Source organism: Panthera tigris, chromosome B4 (assembly GCF_018350195.1).
Source record: "Panthera tigris isolate Pti1 chromosome B4, P.tigris_Pti1_mat1.1, whole genome shotgun sequence".
In the NCBI taxonomy this organism is placed as follows: Eukaryota; Metazoa; Chordata; class Mammalia; order Carnivora; family Felidae; genus Panthera; species Panthera tigris.
The window spans coordinates 134,811,855-134,830,533 of record NC_056666.1 but is presented as its reverse complement, the minus strand read 5'-3'; the positions used below and the strand labels follow the sequence as shown (position 1 = coordinate 134,830,533).

At 63.4% G+C, this 18,679-nt stretch overlaps 1 protein-coding gene across 1 annotated transcript; it reads left to right on the top strand.

Moving 5' to 3' along the window:
• The first annotated feature begins 243 nt into the window (after window positions 1-243).
• Window positions 244-17,234, top strand: TTLL12 (tubulin tyrosine ligase like 12). Its single transcript, XM_042993463.1, has 14 exons — window positions 244-440; window positions 3,958-4,130; window positions 6,112-6,310; window positions 7,085-7,244; window positions 7,331-7,464; window positions 9,557-9,633; window positions 10,667-10,783; window positions 10,865-11,059; window positions 11,407-11,518; window positions 12,354-12,505; window positions 12,894-12,975; window positions 14,707-14,775; window positions 15,334-15,472; window positions 15,836-17,234. The coding sequence occupies exons 1-14, from the start codon at window positions 264-266 to the stop codon at window positions 15,985-15,987; spliced, it is 1,938 nt and encodes a 645-aa protein (XP_042849397.1). The 5' UTR covers window positions 244-263; the 3' UTR covers window positions 15,988-17,234.
• The last annotated feature ends 1,445 nt before the right edge of the window (window positions 17,235-18,679 follow it).

The following is an 18,679-nucleotide window of genomic DNA, read 5'->3' as shown; positions in this document are numbered from 1 at the left end:
CCGCCCGCGTCCTCGCCGCGCAAGCCCGCGCGTTCACGCACTCGCGCACGCGCCCCTCGGCCGGCCGGGCGGCCGGGCCCCGGGTCCGGCTCCCGGAGCTTCAGCCCCCGGCGGCCCGCGGCGAGAGCCGGCGCCGGGCGGGCCGGTGGGCGGGGGCCGCGGGGAGCTCGCGAGGAGGGCGGGGCGGGCGGGCCGAGGCGGGAGGGCCGGGCCCGCGGGGCGGCGGCGGAGTGGGACTCGGCGCCGGCGCTGGTGCGGGCGCCATGGAGGCCAACGGGGGGCCGGGGGACCCGCCTGCCGAGCGCGGCAGCCCGGGCCTGACTCCGGAGGAGGGCGCGCGGGCCCGCGCCGAGTTCGCGGCGCTGCACGGCCCGGCGCTGCGCGCGTCCGGGGTCCCCGAGCGGTACTGGGGCCGCCTCCTGCACAAGCTGGAGCACGAGGTGCGGGCTGGGGCGACGCGGGAGGACCCGGGGTGCCGAGCGGAGCCGGGGAAGCGGCAAGGGTGTGGCCGCGGGCGGGGCCCTGGAGGGGAGGCCGGGCCAGGTGCGCCGGTGGGGAGGCAGGGGAGGGGGCCCCGGGGGTCTCCTGCCGACGAGGCTGCTAGGGTGCCTGGGGGAGGAGGGGGGAAGGCGCCGTCCTGCGCCCAGGTAGGCAGGCCCGGGGGCGACGCGCTGGGGGTGTGTCGGCGCTGGGGCGCGGCGGGGACCAGGCGGGAGAGGCGCGAAGAGCACGAACGCCGTGACGACCGACTTAGATGGTGCCTCCTTGGCAGCTTAGGAGGTGCCTAGACTTTGGGGCCCAAGAGTGGCGGCAAGAGCCCAGTGCCTGGGGCCCCGATCCTGCCCGCGCCTGGGGCTCCTGCTCTGTGCCGGGCCCTGTACTGAGTTCCCCACGCTTCCGAGCCCCACACACATCCCCATTGTGCAGTTGAAAAAACTGAGTCACAGGAAGAGGAAGAGCCTCCTGAGGTCTGTCAGACTCGGGAACCTGTGCCTTGCTTTCAGCCACTCCTTCAAGGAGAATAGATGCCCCATGAATTTGTGTGGCTTGAACTGTTGGGGCCATAGAACTCTTACATGTTTCATCATTCGATTTGAGCCCCCCCCCCCCACCCTCATTTTGCAAATGAAAGAAAACCGAGGTTGTGGGACACGGAAAAGGACTCTACAGAAAGGAAGAAAAGGGCTGACATGCTTCCAGATTCTGTGCCCTTTTGTGGGGACAGCTCCCTTCTCACCAGTCTTATCTAGCCTGGGCCTCCAGTGTGGCACCCCACGGGTGCTGGCTGATCAGAGCGGTCCCTGGTTTTTGGTAGTTTGCCCAGGTGCTGAAGCCAGAGCAACAGGCCAGCTAGTGGGGCCTTCTTAGCTGCAATTAGGCTCTTCTTGGGGGGGTGGGGTGGGGGGTTGCTGCTCCCTGGGGCCAAGACTGACCGAGGGGCACAGGTGATGAAAGGGACCCCCAGATCCAGGAAGAGGTTGTCCCCCAAGCCTAGCTGCTGGACACACCCCCACCTCACCCACCCAGCCAGTTTTTCTGTGGGAAATCGGGGTTCACCAGGTACCCTCCTGCTCCTAACACATAGTTGCTGTAAAACAGACGCGATATCAGTGGCATTCAGTACATACCTACCTCTTGTAGCAAACAGTGAGTTTCCTTCCCCTGTTTTATTTGCCCTCTCAATTCTACCAGTGTTTCCTGAGCACTTGGTTCGGGTCCCAGGCATGTGCTGGGGACCCCACCAATCTGTTAGGATAAGAAGGTCCTCGTGCTGGGTAGAAGGCACACATGTGGGAGAACCCCCTGGCCCCAGTCCAGCGAGCCTCCATGGGCAGTAAACCCTCATTTAGACAAGTCACTGGTCCAGCTAAGCCAGAGTCTCCATCTGGAAAGCCCGACGGTGGAACAGGGCCCCAGCTCCCACAGTCTTAGTGGGGATTGGGTGGGGAGGCAGGAGATGAGCTTCAGCAGGTGCCACAGCACATGGTGGGCGGTCACCAGAGTGTAGCGTCCCCTCCGCACTGGCACTGGCCGCTGTGGCTCTACCAAGGGGCAGCCAGTATTTTTCCATGACCCTCCCTTGCCATTAGGGGTTATGGGCAGAGCTGTGAGTCATCACATCGCCAGACCCAAGCCTGCACCCATTGTCTTCAGTGAAGCCTGCTGCCGCTGGGGGCCAGGTGTGGGGGTGGGCACCTGCCAACCGGAACCGGGCCCCTCCAACTCCCCGCAGGGCCCGTGGCCGTGGCGCCTTACTTCAAGTCAGTTCTGTTGGAAAAGGTGGGGAGTGTTTTAAAATAAGTTGCAACTCCCGCTGCCGGCAGGAACTTCCTGGCTGCAAGACCACACCCCTTCATTACACCCTTAGGGCCTTCTGTAGTTGAACCCAGAAGGGATCATGGTCACCCCCCCCCCAAGGCAGGCCCTCTATCCCCAGGCCTTATACTGCCCCACTGTGCCCCTCCCTCGCATAGGAGTTAGGGTTCTAGATTGAAACCCAGGGTGTGAATTCCAGTCCTTTGAGCAGCTCTGTGCTGGAAGGAAGGTGGCAGCCTTCCCCAGGCTCGGACAGCTTAGGGAGCCTGGCTTGAGGCAGCTCCCCTTGTCTTCCAAGGAGCCTGGCTGGTTCCACAGCCTTCCCTACCCCCAGCTTCTGTCCCCCCCTGCCTGGGGTCCTTTGACCACCACCCCTAGCCACAGCTTCCCCCGCTTTAACCCTCCCCTCCCATCAGGCCCCAGCACCATTTACCTGGGCCTGTCACACGGCCCGACCTTACTCCTCTGTGCCACTCGGCTGCCAGCTCCCTAGGCAAGATCATGAGGGGTCCACGTTCACACCCCAAAGTGCCCACCTGCCCAGCACAGAAAAAGCTGCTTGTGCCTGAATAGGTAGCTGGTTTCTCTCTGCTGGGAATGCAGTTTTTTTCTGTCAGTCATGAGAAGTAGGTTTGGGGGGAGAACTGGCCTTCGTGGAGTCCCTGCTCTGTGCCAGGGACCTACCGTGCACTGTTCTATCGGTTTAACACTCAGCTCTCCTGGAAGGCAGAGGATGCCTTCCTCCCTGGTGAGAGACTGGTCTCCAAAGTGCAGTGATGACCGCAAGTGCTTCTGCGTCATTTGCCGGGCTTAGGCGCTTCTAAGCTTTTCGTGTCTTAATCATTTAATCCTTCCAACAGCCCTCTGAGGCAGGTTCTGATGTTCCCGTTGGAGGGATGGGGAAACTGAGGCACAGTGGTTCAGTGACTTGTCCAAAGCCCCATAGGCTGGCTCCAGAATCTACCCTGAGGCCCCTTGCCAACTCGTGGCCGACACAGTGCATGAGTGTGGCTGCAGGGGGCAGCCTGGCTCCAGAGCACGCAGGAGAGGGCTGACTTCGGCTGCACAGGGCTGGCACTGTCCGTTGCAGGGAAACTTAAGGACCCGGGCCCTTATCTTCCAACCACACGCCAAGGCCCCGCTTTGTGCAGACCCAGACTGCCTCTTGTCTGGGCAGGCGTGGTGGCTGTGGGAGGCTCCAGGGCACCTGTTTCCTTCTGGATTGCCTCAGCTGCCTTGGTATGGGATTGGCTCTTCTGGTGGAATTGGGGTGGGATCCCCTGCCACCAAGACCCCACCTCTTACGTTCACTTCTGACATGACCGGGGCCACCCACTGCCTTTCAGGACTCCCCTCCTTGCGCAGTAAAGACCAGACTAGATAGGGTTCCGCCCCGTACGTGCAGCCCTACCTCCAAGACCGGGTGTCCCGGGCTGAGGGACTCTGGACAATAGCTGGTGACGGCGGTTAGGTCCCAGTCCTGACTGATTTCTAGGAGCCTCGGTTTCCCCACCTGTAAGATGGGTAGTCGGATAATAAATAGGTGCTGCTTCTCCCAAGGGGTTTAGCTGGTCCTTGAGGCTGGTGGGGGGGGGGGGCGGGTTGGTGGGTAGCCCGTCAACACGCCTGCTGTGGCCCCAGGTCTTTGATGCCGGGGAGATGTTCGGGATCATGCAAGTGGAGGAGGTGGAGGAGGAGAGTGAGGGCGAGGCAGCCCGGGAAGCGCGGAGGAAGAAGCCCAACCCCGGCAGCGAGCTCTGCTACAAGGTCATCGTGACCAGCGAGAACGGGCTCCAGGCGGCCAACCCCAACAGGTAGGAGCCTCGGGCCAGACGCCCGTCGTCCATCCCGTGGCCCTCAGGATGGGCTCCTTCCTGGGGGGGGTCACCGAGGCCAGAAGCGGTAAATTCAGGCGCTAGTGTTTTCTGTGTGCCGGGCACTGGCCTCTTCGCCAGCTGGTTCAGAGCGTGTGTGTGGGTGCAAGGCAGCCTTACCCGTGAGCCTGGCCTTCTCTGAAGGCCTGTCTCCGGTCCTACGGGATCTGGGTCTCTGGGTGGAGCCCAGGAAACATAAACAGGTTCTCCCAGGGCTTTATGCCCGGACTGTGAGCATTGTGGTCTGGTTGGCTTCTCAGGCGGGGGGCACCAGGGTAGATGGGGCGGAGCTCAGACCGAACCCAGGACTCCTGCCTCCCAGGGACCAAAAGAAGCTGTCGTCAGCCATGGCGGGCCCGTCCTCCGCACTTTCTTGGAACCTTAAGGAGGAAACTTGCCGGCCTCTCGAGGTCACCGAGCCCCTGTGTCCGTAGGGACAGGGTCTTCTGTGTCCGGGAAGGGTCTGGCTGGCCTCTTCTTCTGCAAAGGTTTTCTGGCCTCCTTCGCCAGCCTGTGAGGGGGCGGGAGAGGCCACACAGGTCATGACAGCAGCCAGGAGCCACCACCCACACGCTCTCTCGCTCAGAAACTTGCAGACTCACCTCTCACGTCAAGTTCAGCGCAGCAGCCTCCGCATGCACCTGCTCTGTTCCCGGCCGTGCCGCTCTGGGGCCCCGGCCCAGCAGCCACCGGGCAGGTTCAGGAGGGGGTGCGGGCGGAGTCCTGGGCTTGGAGCTCCGGACATTGGTTTCAGCTCCACAGCCCTCCCTGCTCCTGGGCCTTTCTCCCGTTAGAGCCTCGTGAATCTCCTCTGATTGCCGGGTTCCAACCTCATCCTCTCTCCATATGTGCTGTGTCCACCCGCCCTGGTGAGCATTTGCCCGGGGCCACCCCCAGGTATCCCACCTTGAAGCTGGGCTGGGTGCCCTGCATCCTACGGTTGTATCCCCTGCGCACAAGGGCAAGGATAAATCTCCATCTCTTGCCGGGTATGCAAACAAAAAGTACCACAAGCACAATGAAATAAACACTGCTGATCTTGCCACCCAGAGGAAACACCGGAGCATTTGCTGTTCCTTTCATCTCCTCAAGGGAATGGAGGTGAGGGCCGTGTGGCCCGGCAGGCAAACCACACGCCTGTGTGTTCGGAGCGTCCTGGCCCAGCGGGCCCCGCGGCGCGGTAGGGATGCCTGCCTGGCCCTCCAACGCGCTCCCACCGCCGTGTGTGAGGGCCGTGCAGCCACGCCCCTCTGGGCTCTTCCAGGGGGACTGGACCACACGGGGCACAGCTGTCCGTATGTGTGGAGACTTGAAGCCTCTCCCACAAAAAGGCCTCGGGCTTTCCCAGGAAGTGCCCTGAAGCCCCCGGCACGCGTGCGTGAGCCCCGAGTGACGGCCTCTGTGCACGGCTGCCTGCCGCTGGCCTTCCGCCGTGGGCAGCTTTTGCCTTTGCTGGGCACCTGCCGTGTGCCGGGCCTGCAGGCAGCGAGGAGGGGGGCATACACCTGTGCAGCAGTTCCATATCCAGTTGAAGACACTTGTTGTTACGGTGACGAATAGCAATGGGCAGAAACACAAGTACACGGTGTGTGGTCAGCGTGTTGTATGTTTGGTCGCATTCGGTTCTTTTACCGGCCCACTGGTGGGAGGCAGGGACCCACTGATGGGAGGCAGGGTCTCACGGATATGAGGCAGGGACCCACGGGTATGAGGCAGGGTCCTACTGATGGGAGGCAAGGTCCAACGGGTGGGATGCGGGGACCCCGTTGGCTTTTTCAGAATTGGAAGAGGGAGAGAAACCTCCCCAGGCCACAGCCGCAGGCCTCTCCCTCCTCAGCATCTCCTGCTGGCCCCTTCTGTCCTGCCCTTCTTGCCGCGCCCGTGGGGCAGCCTCACGGCCCCCTTTGGTCTGTGCCTGCAGCATCTTCCTCATCGACCACGCCTGGACGTGCCGCGTGGAGCACGCGCGTCAGCAGCTGCAGCAGGTGCCCGGGCTCCTGCACCGCATGGCCAACCTGATGGGCGTCGAGTTCCACGGCGAGCTGCCCAGCGCGGAGGCTGTGGACCTGGTGCTGGAGGAGATGTGGCGGTTCAACCAGACCTACCAACTGTCCCACGGGGTGAGCAGGCAGCTGGACCTGGGGGGGGGGCGGGCGACGGACAGGGACGGGGGCCTTCACGGCCCTGGGCAGGAGAGCCAGGGCCCGGCCCCGGCGCCGTCACCCTGGGGTGAGCAGACTCCTCTCCGTGGGGCCCCTCATTCCCTGTGGCTTCATCGTGGGCCTGTTACTCTGCCTTGGGCCACCCAGCGCTGGGGACCCGTGTATCTGGGGGCCTTTGAGCTCGTGGGACACCACCCTCTCTCTGACCGTAGACTTGAGTTCCGTGACTTGGCTGTCTGTTTCCTGATGCTTTCAGATTCTGTTGTCCCGTCCCCGTGAAAGCCCTCAGTTGTTCCTCACTGACTCCAGAAGAGTCGAGTCCCTGCTGTCATGACCGCCCCTCCCCCCCAGCATCCCCAGACTCACCCTCACACTCCAGCCCCGTGCCACTTTTAGTTTGGGAAGAGACAAAAGTTGTTTCTCGGGGTCTCAGCTTAGATGTCCCCTCCTCCGAGGAGCCTCCCTCGCTCTCTCCCTGCCACACGCACAAAGCCAGACACGTCCGTGCGGCCGTGGTCTAACACCTGTCCCACACAAGCGATCGCTGCAGTCAGCCCAGAACGGCCCAGGAGGCCCCCGGTTAAAGGTGCATGTGATAGTCGCTCCAGGCTCTGGGAGCTGGGTGTAGACGGGCCGCCGTTCGGGTGAATGGGCGGGCGGGAGGATGTGCCACAGAAGGGGGCAGGCAGGCGGACCGGTGGACGCAGGCGGCTGTGTGTGCTCCGCCTACAGACGGCCGAGGAGAAGGTGCCCGTGTGGTACATCATGGACGAGTTCGGTTCGCGCATCCAGCACTCGGACACGCCCAGCTTTGCCACCGCGCCCTTCTTCTACATGCCCCAGCAGGTGGCCTACACGCTGCTGTGGCCCCTGAGGGACCTGGACACGGGCGGTAAGTCCGACCCCCGCCCGCCCTGAGGGATGGGCCCCGGCCCTGGCTTCCCGCTCCCTCCTGATGGGCCACGTGTCTTGATGCAGAGGAGGTGACCCGAGACTTTGCCTACGGAGAGGCGGACCCTCTGATCCGCAAGTGCAGGCTGCTGCCCTGGGTCCCCGCCGACATGCTGGACGTCAGCTCGTCCACGCCCGAGCCGCCGGACCAGCACTACCAGGTGTGACCGTCCCCCTCCGACCCTGGGCCTCCCTGCTTGGTGGCTTCTGGAATGTTCTTCGGTCACCGAATGTTCTTGAGCGCCAGCTGGCTAGCGCGGGGGGGCAGCGGAGAGTCTGGGCGTGCCGGAGAGACGGGCTCAGAGCCCAGGCAGTGAGCAGGAGCTGCCAGCCCTGAGCCCAGACCCCAGGGGCCGGCTGCTGGGAACCACGCTCTCAGGCGATCAGAGAGCTGCGGCCGCTGGTCGTCCGTGCTGCTCCTCCTTGTTTTCGGGGACTCCTCGCCGGGACTGGGGGGCACAGCGTGGGCCATGCGGCTTGGTTACAGATCCCCACTCGGTACCGTTTCCTCCTCCCCCGACAGACGCTGGACTCGAACACTGCAAGGCGCGTTTTCTGGCGCACAGTAGGCCCTCAGCAAGTAGTCATCGGCGTCACTGTTACGAGCAACAAAGGTGCTCTGTGGCGGCCTCTTGGGCAAATTAGGGAGTCGGGGTCAGGGAGGCCCAGGGCAGGGGAGGAAAGGGGGAGACTCTAGGAACATAGACCCGACCAGGCAGGGCTGGGCAGGGAAGACACCCTGGCCCCTCTCTCCTCCCTCCCCTGCCCTCTGATCTCCCGCCACTGCTTCCCATTGGCTGGTCCCAGTTGGAAACCAGGCCACGAGTGAGCCTGTGGTTAGCACCTATGGGTATGCTTGACTATAATCCTCACGACAGTAGGCCTTAAGGTCCCGTCTCTATCTCCATTTCACTGAGAATGAGGAAACAGGCACAGAGAGGTTGAGTGACTTGCAAACGGTCACACAGCTGGTGGGGGAGCTGGGCTCCAATACCAGGGGCGCCTGATAGCTTGTGGGCAGAGGCTTCCGACCTCGCCCCAGTGTGTGGAAATTTCCCAGCCCACACTGGCACATCAGACGCTCACCGAGCGCCTCAGAGGATCGTGGGAAGGAGTAGACAAGTCAGGAAGAGTGAGGGTGGCACGCGCCGCGTGGCGGTGTCGATTCCGTGAGTGCTGTTGCTTGGGAGAGACGAGGCCATGATGATGGAACTATTGGCACCTTTCTGGGGGATTCCGTGTAAGCCAGTGGCGGTCGAACCGTCCCTGCGGAAAACTGCGCGATCACTGTGATTACTCATCTTGAGTTTGAGGCGAGTTTCCGAGCCTCGTAGGATAGTTGCACGTAGTAGGTGCTTAGTGAACAAGTGAATGCAAGGGGGGAAGCCTTAAGAATTGCTTAGGGATGAAGACTTCCTCCTGGTGGTGAGGTTGTTCAGCGGGCAAGCAAGCAGGTGACATGGCCTTCTGACCTCAGGGCTCAGGAGCTAAGACTGCAGAGTGGAGTTTGCACTCACGAATTAGGGTTTTTTTTTTCCTTGGGATGCCCTCTCCTGCCCAGGAAGAGGCGATGGGGCCAAACTCTGGTTGTCTGTCACCCCCTGGTTGCTTTTCCCCATTTGACCATCTAGATCGGCCTGGGCCCTGAGCCCTGAGCCCTGGGGTAGCCGGTATTAGTTAGCTGTCACTGGATAAGAAGGGACACGAAGACAGCAGCTTCACACAGCAGACGTTTGTAATCTCACCCCCACTGTCTGTGGAACAGGCGTCGGGGAGCTTTTGGCTCGGAGCCCCGCTCGCATAGCCAGGCTGTCAGCTGAGGCTCGATGGGGCTGAGGACCTGCCTCCACGACGCTCACCCGCCCAGCCACGTGGGCCCCCTCCGCAGGGCTGCTGAGCGTGGGGGTGTTTTAAACCACCACGCTGCTTATGCTTCCAGCGGCACCTCGGGGCTCCGCTGGGACCGGGCAGCCCCCTCCCAGGACGGGCCTGACGTCTTCTCAGCTGCCTGTGATTTGGAGGGAGCCTCGGGAAGATTCTTTTTTTTGACACAAAACGGGCAGTCCGGCACCTGTGGGGCCTTGAGGCCCAGAATCCCGGGGCAGGGTGGTCAGAGGGCTCTGGCTCTGGCTGGGGTCTGAGTGTGCCCCCTGAGATCTCAAACCCCGATGTGCCAGGGTGGGGGCCGGGGGGGCGTGTTCACGTGCTCCCTTTCTCGAGGGTCTGTTTCCACCTTCGGTGCTTTCCTTCCAGGCCATTTTGGAGGAAAACAAGGAGAAGCTGCCACTCGCCATCAGTCCGGTGGCATATCCCCGTGACCACGTCTTCAGGTGCGCAGCTCCCTTCTCGGCTCGTGATGAGACTTCCCTCACTTCCCCGAGTTCCCACAACCCCTAGGACAGCGCCTGGCACAGGGAGGCGCTCAGGAAGCCTGCCGTCTCTTGGCGACGTGGCAGTGACAGACGTGTTAGGCACAGAGTCTGAGGATCACAGAGAGAGCGCCGTGAAAAGTGAGGGGGTGTCCTGGGGTGAAGTCATAGCCAGGCCTGCGTGCAGCGGCCCCTCCGGAAGGCAGGAAGCCTGTGCGGACAGTGAAGGCACAGGGTGCCCAGGAGGGTCTGCAGGGGTGGGCCGGCGGGTTATGCGAGGCCGGCAGGTGCAGACTGGACCCCAGGGGAAAGCAGGTACTCCATGTACAGGTGAGGGTGTAAAAGTCAGTGCCGAACCCCCCCACCCCCCCGGGGTAGGGCAGGCTCGGAGGCGGGGCCCAGCCCTCGGTCTACGCAAACCTGGTCCAGCCACAGACTAACTGCCTTCTGTCTCTGCCGTACCCCACAACTGGGCTCCCAGGCTCTCAGGCTCTGTCCTCACCTCTGCCCGGGGCCAGCGAGGGCCAGGCAGGTAGCAGTGAGCACTGGTGTGGAGCGGGGCTACATCCAGGACACTTGTCTGGGCCACACGCTCACCTGTAGGCACCAGGGCACCAGCTGCCTTCTCTGAGGGCAGGGTTCTTCGTGCGTCCATCCTTCCTGCTTCCACGTGGGAGGAAAGCCTGCATTTGTTAAACACTCGGGTTAGCCCGTTTCCTCCCAGTGACGAGTGTGAGCTAGGCCGTGATCCCATCTTACGGGGGGACCTGGGGTCACACAGGTAGGTGTGTGGTTGCCCCACCCTCGGCAGGCAAGCAGAGAGGCTGGGGTCTGACCCTGGCTGTCCGCCCTCAGGGCCCGCGCTGGGACCGCAGGGTCGAATTTACACCCAGCCGCGTCCTCCTTAACATCAGCCCCGGGCGGGGCGCCCCCAAGTGGCAGGGGTGTGGCGAGCATAGGCGGGGGCCCGGCTCAGCCCGACTTCTCCCTGTAGGGTCTACACGGACGTCCAGCAGGTGCTCGGCCACCTCACCCACCCACGCTTCACCTTTACCCAGAGCGAGGCGGACGCGGACATTCTCTACAACTTTTCCCACTTCAAGGACTACAGGTGAGCCCCCCGCCGCCCCCCGCCAGCCAGGCCGAGTCCCCTCGCCACCCCGAGCTGCCCGCGTTTCCCTCGGCCCTCCAGGAGGCTCAGCCAGGAGAGGCCCAACGTGCTGCTGAACCAGTTCCCCTGCGAGAACCTGCTGACCGTGAAGGATTGCCTGGCCTCCATCGCGCGCCGGGCGGGGGGCCCCGAGGGCCCAGCCTGGCTGCCCCGTACCTTCAACCTGCGCACCGAGCTGCCCCAGTTCGTCAGCTACTTCCAGCAGCGGGAGAGGCGGTAAGAGCCCCCGCCAGGCGGAGACTCCTACATGCGTCCCGTCCCTACAGCCCCCACCCTACCTGTACCCGTCCTCACCGGCCCCCCGGCCCGCGCCTCGGCCTCGCGCTGACCGTGGCCTCGGTGCCACAGCCGGCTGTGACTGCGGGGGGAGTTCTCCACGCCCCTGCCGAGCGAGTTCCTCCTTGCTCCCTGAGGTCCGGCCCCTAACGCCCCCTCTGTGACACCTGCCACTGCTCCCTGCGGGAGGTTGGGCGCCCCTTTCCTAGGGCTGCCACGGTCCTGGGGAGACGTTGCCTGGGAAGGTGGGCCCGGAGAGCAGCCCAGCCGACCCCATATGCTCTCAGGGGCCAGGACAACCACTGGATCTGCAAGCCCTGGAACCTGGCCCGCAGCCTCGACACCCACATCACCAGGAGCCTCCACAGCGTCATCCGGCACCGCGAGAGCACCCCCAAGGTGGGCCTTGGCGCTCCGGGGGCAGGGGGCCCTCAGTGCACCGGCTGGCCGCTGAGTCAGTGGGGCAAAGGGGACTCGGGCGTCAGGGCCTGTGTGCGGGCAGGTCCTGGTGTCGGGTCACTCAGCTCACGGGTGTCTCTGAAGCCCACACTCCGTTCCTTCCACCAGCCTGGCCGGCAGGGAAGGGCCGTGTGACTGTCCGGGTGACATGGGGGAGCCCTTGCTCGGAGCTGCCCCTGGTGTGTCTGACCTCAGAGTCCCCATGTGCTGCACCAGGAGTGACCGCCGAGCAGGGGGGCAGGTGGCCAGGCCAGGGAGCCCCTCGGGGCCCCAGACAAGGCTGCTGCAGGGACACACGGCACAGGGGCAGCGTCGGGGGCTTTGTGAGACGCAGCGCATCTGGGCGGAAGCCAAGGAAAGCGCGCCATGGGGATGATTGTCGCAGGGATTCCAGACAGCGGACGGGGAGTCGGCGGGATTATGGCTGAGGATTTGTATTCAGTTTTCAAAACCCAAAAACTGGTGGGATCCTTTCCCTCGGTTAAAGTGAAGGTTAAGATACAGAACTTGCCACAGCCTGGACAGGGTGTGCAAAGGCCGAGGAAGAAGCCAGGTGCAGGGTGCACGCGCCTCCGTGGACCCCAGGACGGGAAGCGGCCCGCTCCCGGGACCGGGGCAGGAGCGCACCTGCATCCCCAGGAAATGTGACGGCCCGCACGAGCCGCGGCCAGTGAGGACGGACGCGGATGGGGCGAGGCTGGGGTGCCTCCGGGCACTGGGTCCTGGCCCAGGGGAGGTGAGAGCCCGCCCGCGACCCTGCGTCTGTGCCCTCCAGGTCGTGTCCAAATACATTGAAAGTCCAGTCTTATTCCTGCGAGAAGACGTGGGGAAGGTCAAGTTTGACGTCCGCTACGTCGTGCTGCTGCGCTCGGTGAAGCCCCTGACGCTGTTCGTGTACGACGTATTCTGGCTGCGGTTCTCCAACCGGTAACTGGGAGACTGGCTGGGGGGTGGGCAGCGGGGCCCCTCGTTTCCTCGGGGGTCAGAAGGCCTGCCCTGGGCTGCTCCCCCCCGCGCACCCGGCAGGTGGCCCGCTGAGCTGGTAAATGGCGGGGGGTCTTGCCCTGCCTGCCTCAGCCACCGCTGGGGACCGTCCTTGCGGAACAGGCACCGACCCCAGAGTCTCGCAATGACGTGTCCGGGCCGTCAGGGCGTCCTCACGGTTGGCTCATCGCTCGCTCTGACCCAAGCTCTGCGGGGCCGCCCCCTCGTGCCGATGGGGGGACAGGCGTCCGGCGGGCTCGCTCAGGGCACTGTCCCTGCTCGGCCACGGCCACGCTCAGGACCCTCCCGTGTCTGCGCGCTCCTCCCGCAGGCCCTTCGCGCTCGATGACCTGGACGACTACGAGAAACATTTCACTGTCATGAACTACGACCCGGAGGTGGTGCTGAAGCAGGTAGAGACCGGGGCGGCGGGTGCAGACCCACACCCATCGGCTTGTCCTCTGGGCAGGCTGTGTAGACGGTCAGAGGAGCGGACTTGGGGTACCTGTGTTAATGTCAGAACGGCACCCCCGCAGCTCTGTCTGAGGTGCCCGCGGCCTCCCCGGGCCCTGCGGCAGGTCGCCTGCAGGTCTCCCCTGGAAGCATCTGCTCGGCACAAGGGCGGGTGGGGGTGGGGAGGCACGGGGTGCATGTCACGTGCCGCCACCCTCACCCCCAAGGCCGGCTGCTGCTGTTGCTGGCCTGTGACCCTGCCTGGATCCTCCGTGCCCTGTGCTATCTGGGCACCGTGAGCAAGGGGACATCAGGGCAAGGCTCCCTTCGAGGTGAGGGCATCACACCCCAGCCGGCCAGCAGTGCACCTGGCCAGGTGGGCGTGGCCTGGGCGGAGGCAGAGGCCGGCTCTGGGTGGAGGAAGGAGGGGAGGAGAGAGAGGCTGCCTCCTCCCGGAGGCCCTCCCTGTTCCCTGACCTGCTGTTTGAGGCAGGCAGGAAGTAGGGCACGTGCACTCATGCACCCTTGCTCGGCCCGAGGCCTGCAGGTGGCCTTCCCTGCCCTGCCTCCCACAAGGAGCCACTCCTCTGAAAGGGGTGATTATCCTTCCCGGGCACATTCTTTTCAGCGTGCGTACCTCCCGAAATCATTCAAAGGACTGTTTTGCACGTCCTATACGAGTCTGTGTGTAAATGCCATGGAGCAAATCCTTCTGTGGCTTTTGTTGTTGTTGAGCATCGTGTGTGTAGATCCATCATTATCGCTGAATGCGGCCGGGGGTGTTCTTGTCCCCGGGATGGGCTCGTCACTCACCTGCTAATAGACATTTGGGCCACGTGCGGTGTTCACTATTCACAAACGTGCTGCATTGACCACTCCCGGAGACGCCTCGCCATGACTGTGCGACCGGAGTGGCCTTGCCCACGTGCACGCCCAGCGGTTGCTTCTGGTCCCGGGCTGTGTTGGCAGCCGGCGCCTGGGACCCTGAGCCCTCATGGGACCCTAGGACACGGTTGGAAGTTGTCTCTGAGACAACCGAGGGCCGCCCTGTATACTGTGTGATGCCCCAAGGGTCCTGTTTCCCCTGAAGCTCCTGTGTGCGGGGACACATGTCCAACAGGATGTGAATGAGCCCACCGTGGCTCGTCCTTTGCAGGAAGAAGCCTGAGCCTACTGCCAGCTCATGCAGGTGTGTTTGGGGTGAAGCCTTGGCCTGGGGAGATCTTGCTGTCCCCAGGCACTTTGAGCTGGTGCTGAGCAGTGAGCTCCGGCCTGGGCCCTGCAGATGCGGGTACAGGCTCTGCCCCCCATGCATGGAGACCGGTGTGGTGCTGTGTCCCCCCGGGCCTTGCAGTCTGCTGACCCCTCAGCATTAAGCGTCTCACTTGAGCCTCACGAGAGCCCTGCAAATAAGTGCCGGGCAGGGAGCATCCTCCCGTTTTACAGACGGTGACACTGAGGCTCGGACAAGTAAATTTGCTTGTCCTGAGTCTATAGTAAGATCCAGAGCTCAGACTGCCTCCTGCCTCCCATTTGTGCCCAGAGGTGGGGGTGCTGGATAGGCGGCTGGCACCGACAGGGGGTGGCCCTGGCGAGTGTCAGAGGCCCCAAATTAAGGTGGGGCAGGCCTCCCCGCTCCCGGCCCGGAGGAGGCCCCGGGCAGAGCGTGACGGTCCCTGTGTCTGTCACAGGTGCACTATGATGAGTTCATCCCTGAGTTTGAGAAGCAATACCCAGAATTCCCCTGGAAGAGCGTCCAGGTGAGTCCTGAGCAAAGCCGCAGAGGCTGGGGCTTGCCCTCACCGGCCGGCATCGGGCGGGTAGGGGTCTTTGCTCCTCCCACCGAGACTAGGGAAGGAGATGGTGTGAGCTGCAACCCTCCCCCCACTCTAGACCTTGTGGGGTGCTCTGGAGGGGATTCGGGGCACTACGGGGACAGCCCGATGGCAATAGGCCCTACCTGCCCCAGAAATTGCAAACCTGAGGGGACAGCAGGGACACGGCTGGAGACACAGGCTGGCCTCCGTCTCTTAGAGCAGCTGCTTCTGGTGCTGCTCTGTCTGCTTCGGTGCAGAGGGCAGCAGGGGGCTCTGAGGCAGGAGACCGGCTGCTTTGCGGTAGTCGGACCCACGAGCGAGGGGCCGGTGTCCTAGGGGGCGGCCGGGTGCGGAGACGCGAAGGCTGCAGGAGGAGGGGTCTTGGGCCATTAGGGGCCGCAGCCCATGTGGAGGCAGGGAGCCCGTGTCAAAATCAGCTCTGGGGGCTGGTCCCGGCCACAGAGCCACGCAGCCCCCCAGCCCTACCTCCCCCGTCCCCAGGGTGAGATCTTCCAGGCCTTCACGGAGCTGTTCCAAGCGGCATGTGCCAAGCCACCGCCCCTGGGCCTCTGCGACTATGCCTCATCCCGGGCTGTGTATGCCATCGACCTCATGCTCAAGTGGGACGACCGTCCAGATGGTGAGGCCCCCACCCACCCCGCCCTGTAATCCAAACCACGCCCTCTCCACTTAGCCAAAGCCGATCATCCAGCCCTCCCCCTGCCGGCGCCCCCAGGGGACAGAGAGGGCGTCCCCGCTTCCCTGCCCCTGTCGGTCGGTGCCCCTCGGGTTGTACTCTGCCTCACGTTCGCCGGGAGGTCTGGTCTGGGGGGTGCACCACCAAGGGGTGGCGGTCCCCAGGGCAGAGCGCAGGCAGGAAGGGCGGTGGGCTGCAGTGTCGGGGGGAAGCTCGAAAGGAAAGGGCCCTGTGCCCCGAGGCCCCAGCGGCCAGGGCCCAGCCCACCCTCCCGGGAGTGAGGTGCCCTTGCTCTTGCGCCGTCAGGGAGGCGGGTGATGCAGCCACAGATCCTGGAGGTGAACTTCAACCCAGACTGCGAGCGAGCCTGCAGGTACCACCCGACCTTCTTCAACGACGTCTTCAGCACCCTGTACCTGGACGAGCCCAGCAACTGCCACGTCAGCCGCCTGGTCTAGGTGCCCGCGGGTCCTGCTGAGGCTGGGTCCTCCAGCCTCAGCTCCCCGGGCCGCTTCTGCAGAGTCCTCCTCCCCGTCCTCCCTCGGACAAGCCTCGCCTTCGAGCTTTGGCCCCAGCACCGCCTCTGGGGGGCTCAGGGTCCTCCTCTGCCTCCTGACTCAGGAGCAGGGCCGGTCACCGTGTCCCCTGGGGCTGAGTGCCAGGCCCCCGTGCACAGTCCCCTCACCGCCATCTCTGCTCAGCCAAAGGCTTTTCCAAAGAGTTTGGTTCCCGGGCTGCCGTGTTTCCAGGGTGTCGGCGGAAGACGGGTTCCGGGAGCGTGACGAGGCGTCCCCACAAACAGGCTTCCCCGGAAGCACCTGTGGAGCCCAAACACGAACGGGGCCAGGCTGGCTCCTTCTCCAGATGCTGCTTGTGCGTCGTGGCTCCCCCAGGGCAGGGCATCGGGGTCCCCCGCTGCACCCCGTGTCCCCAAAACCCCTGGGAACCTGCCAGCCTTCTTGTTCCCCAACCTCGACCAAAACCTTTACTGGCAAGCTTCTCGTGCCTGCCGCCTCTGATCTCTCTTGCCTTTCCATTTGGCAAAAGCAGGCCGTCCTTCCCACCTCCGTGGCCCCCGCAGACCTCGCCGCCCGCCGGGCACAGCAGCGCTCTCCCCCTCGTCCGACGTCGGCTGGGACTCCATGACGAGGGGCCTCGGGGACAAGTGTGGGCAGCAGGGCACCAGGCAGTGGAGAGCCGACAAAGATGATTCCAGGGAGAACTTCGCATCATAGTTAGATGTCGTCTTCCACCAGAGTCTAGAGTCAAAATGTTGGGTTTTTGTTAGTTTTTCGCTTACGGGAGTAAATCGAAATTTCTTATCCCTTCCATGCTTTTGTTTCCGAAACCTGGAGTCAGATGCCAGCCTGTGTGTAGCCACAGCACGCCCAGGCCCCGCTGACAGGGCAGGGGGGCCAGTCCGCCTCCCGGGGAGCGGGGAGCTGCTTTCATTTTGAAACCAAGAGTGATCCTCGTGGCAAAACTGGACTTGACTGTGCCTCCATCTCTGTGCCTCCTTGGCTGTGTCTGTCGGCCTCTGTCACCCAGGACCTCAGCCTGTCAGCCGGGGGGACGCCCCTTCCCTCCAGCCACGCACAGGTGTCGAGAGCAGGGCACCTCGTCTCGGGTCGTCGCCCTGGAGGGCCGCTGGCGTCCCGTCCTCTCCTTGACTCGATTCGTATCACAATAAAGTATGCCTTCTCTACTCTGGCCTCGCTTTCTCTTGGGAGGCCCTGGAACCACAGGCCTGGCGCAGCGTGTCAGCCGTTTGCCTGTTGGGCTGTGAAAGAAAACCAAAATACCAAGACTGGTGCTTTGAAAAATGGGAGAGACGAGATAGCGGTGAGGCTTCCAGGTTCCCCGTCCCGGTCCGTCTGGGCTGCTGTGACCAGATATCCCCACTGGGGGGCTTAACAGGACTTCCTTCCTTCTGGTTCCGGAGGCCGGTGGGGGGCCCAGGATCAGGGGGCGGCGGATATGGTGTCATAAGGGCCCTCTTCCTGGTCACAGGTGGGAAGGGGCAAGGGAGCTTTGCGGGGTCTCTTGTAAGGACACTGATCCCGCTCATGAGGGCTCTGTCTTGTGACCTAAAGGCCTCCCGAAGGCCCCGCCTCCTAGGACCATCACATCGGGGCTTAGAATTCAACACAGGGATTCGGGGGGACACTCAGACCACAGCAGGTTCCTAACCCAAAGTTGGGCTTCCCAGCACCGGTTCCGTTGCGGAGCGGAGCGCCGTGGGGACAGACGTGGAGCTGAGGCTCATCACAGGCAACGCCCAGGAGCCTTGTCCTCGCGCGAGCCCTGAACCCCGGCTCCGGCACACACTTCTGGGGCCTCAGGCAATGGGAGTCTCTTTCTGCCCGTTTCTTCACCCTGAGGACGGGGGTGAGAGGAGACCCTAACCGCTCTTAGGGCAGCCAGAGTGTCAGGAGGGGCGTGAGCGCCGCTAGCCTGCGCAGCGACGCCCCCTGGTGGTGATGGAGCTGACGACAGGAAGGCAGAGGTCCCCTCCCCAGCGTGCCCTGCGAGGGGCCTCCTGCGCCCCTCAGGGTGGGCACTCACACCAGGTTGTTCATCCAGCTGCCTACCAGGGGTGGCACTCCTGTTCATTCCCAGTCCACTTAAAACCTGATTACCCGGACACTCCGAGCAGGCACGGCTGGGATCAGAAGACCCCGTGATCCAGACTTTCCTTAATTATAAATGGGCTGTCCCCCACTCTAGCTGTCCTCGCATCTCTGATCAGCGAAACGCAGACAACCCCCAAGGAAGGGCATCAAGCAGGGCCTCCACCGTCCCTGAAGCCCAGACCGCTTGCCATGGAGACGGTTCTTATTCCCGGGGAATGCCTCTTTCTGGTATTATCTTCCCTGGAGTCCTTTTGTTTGCATTGAGAATTCATCAAAACGGAGAATTTGTAAGCGCAGGACATCTGGAGTTGACCGGGGAGCCACAGCCACGGTATCAGTTGTACCAATGTTCCACAGAGCCACACAAATCCGAAAGGTGAAGCTTAAGATGCTCATAGTGACATCTAGAAAGACCCTCCGTGATGTTCCGTGGCCACAGCGACACCCCCGGACTCGGTGGCGCTCTCCTGGAGAGGCGCCAATGTAGGAGAACCTCTTAGCACCAGAGACGAGGCTT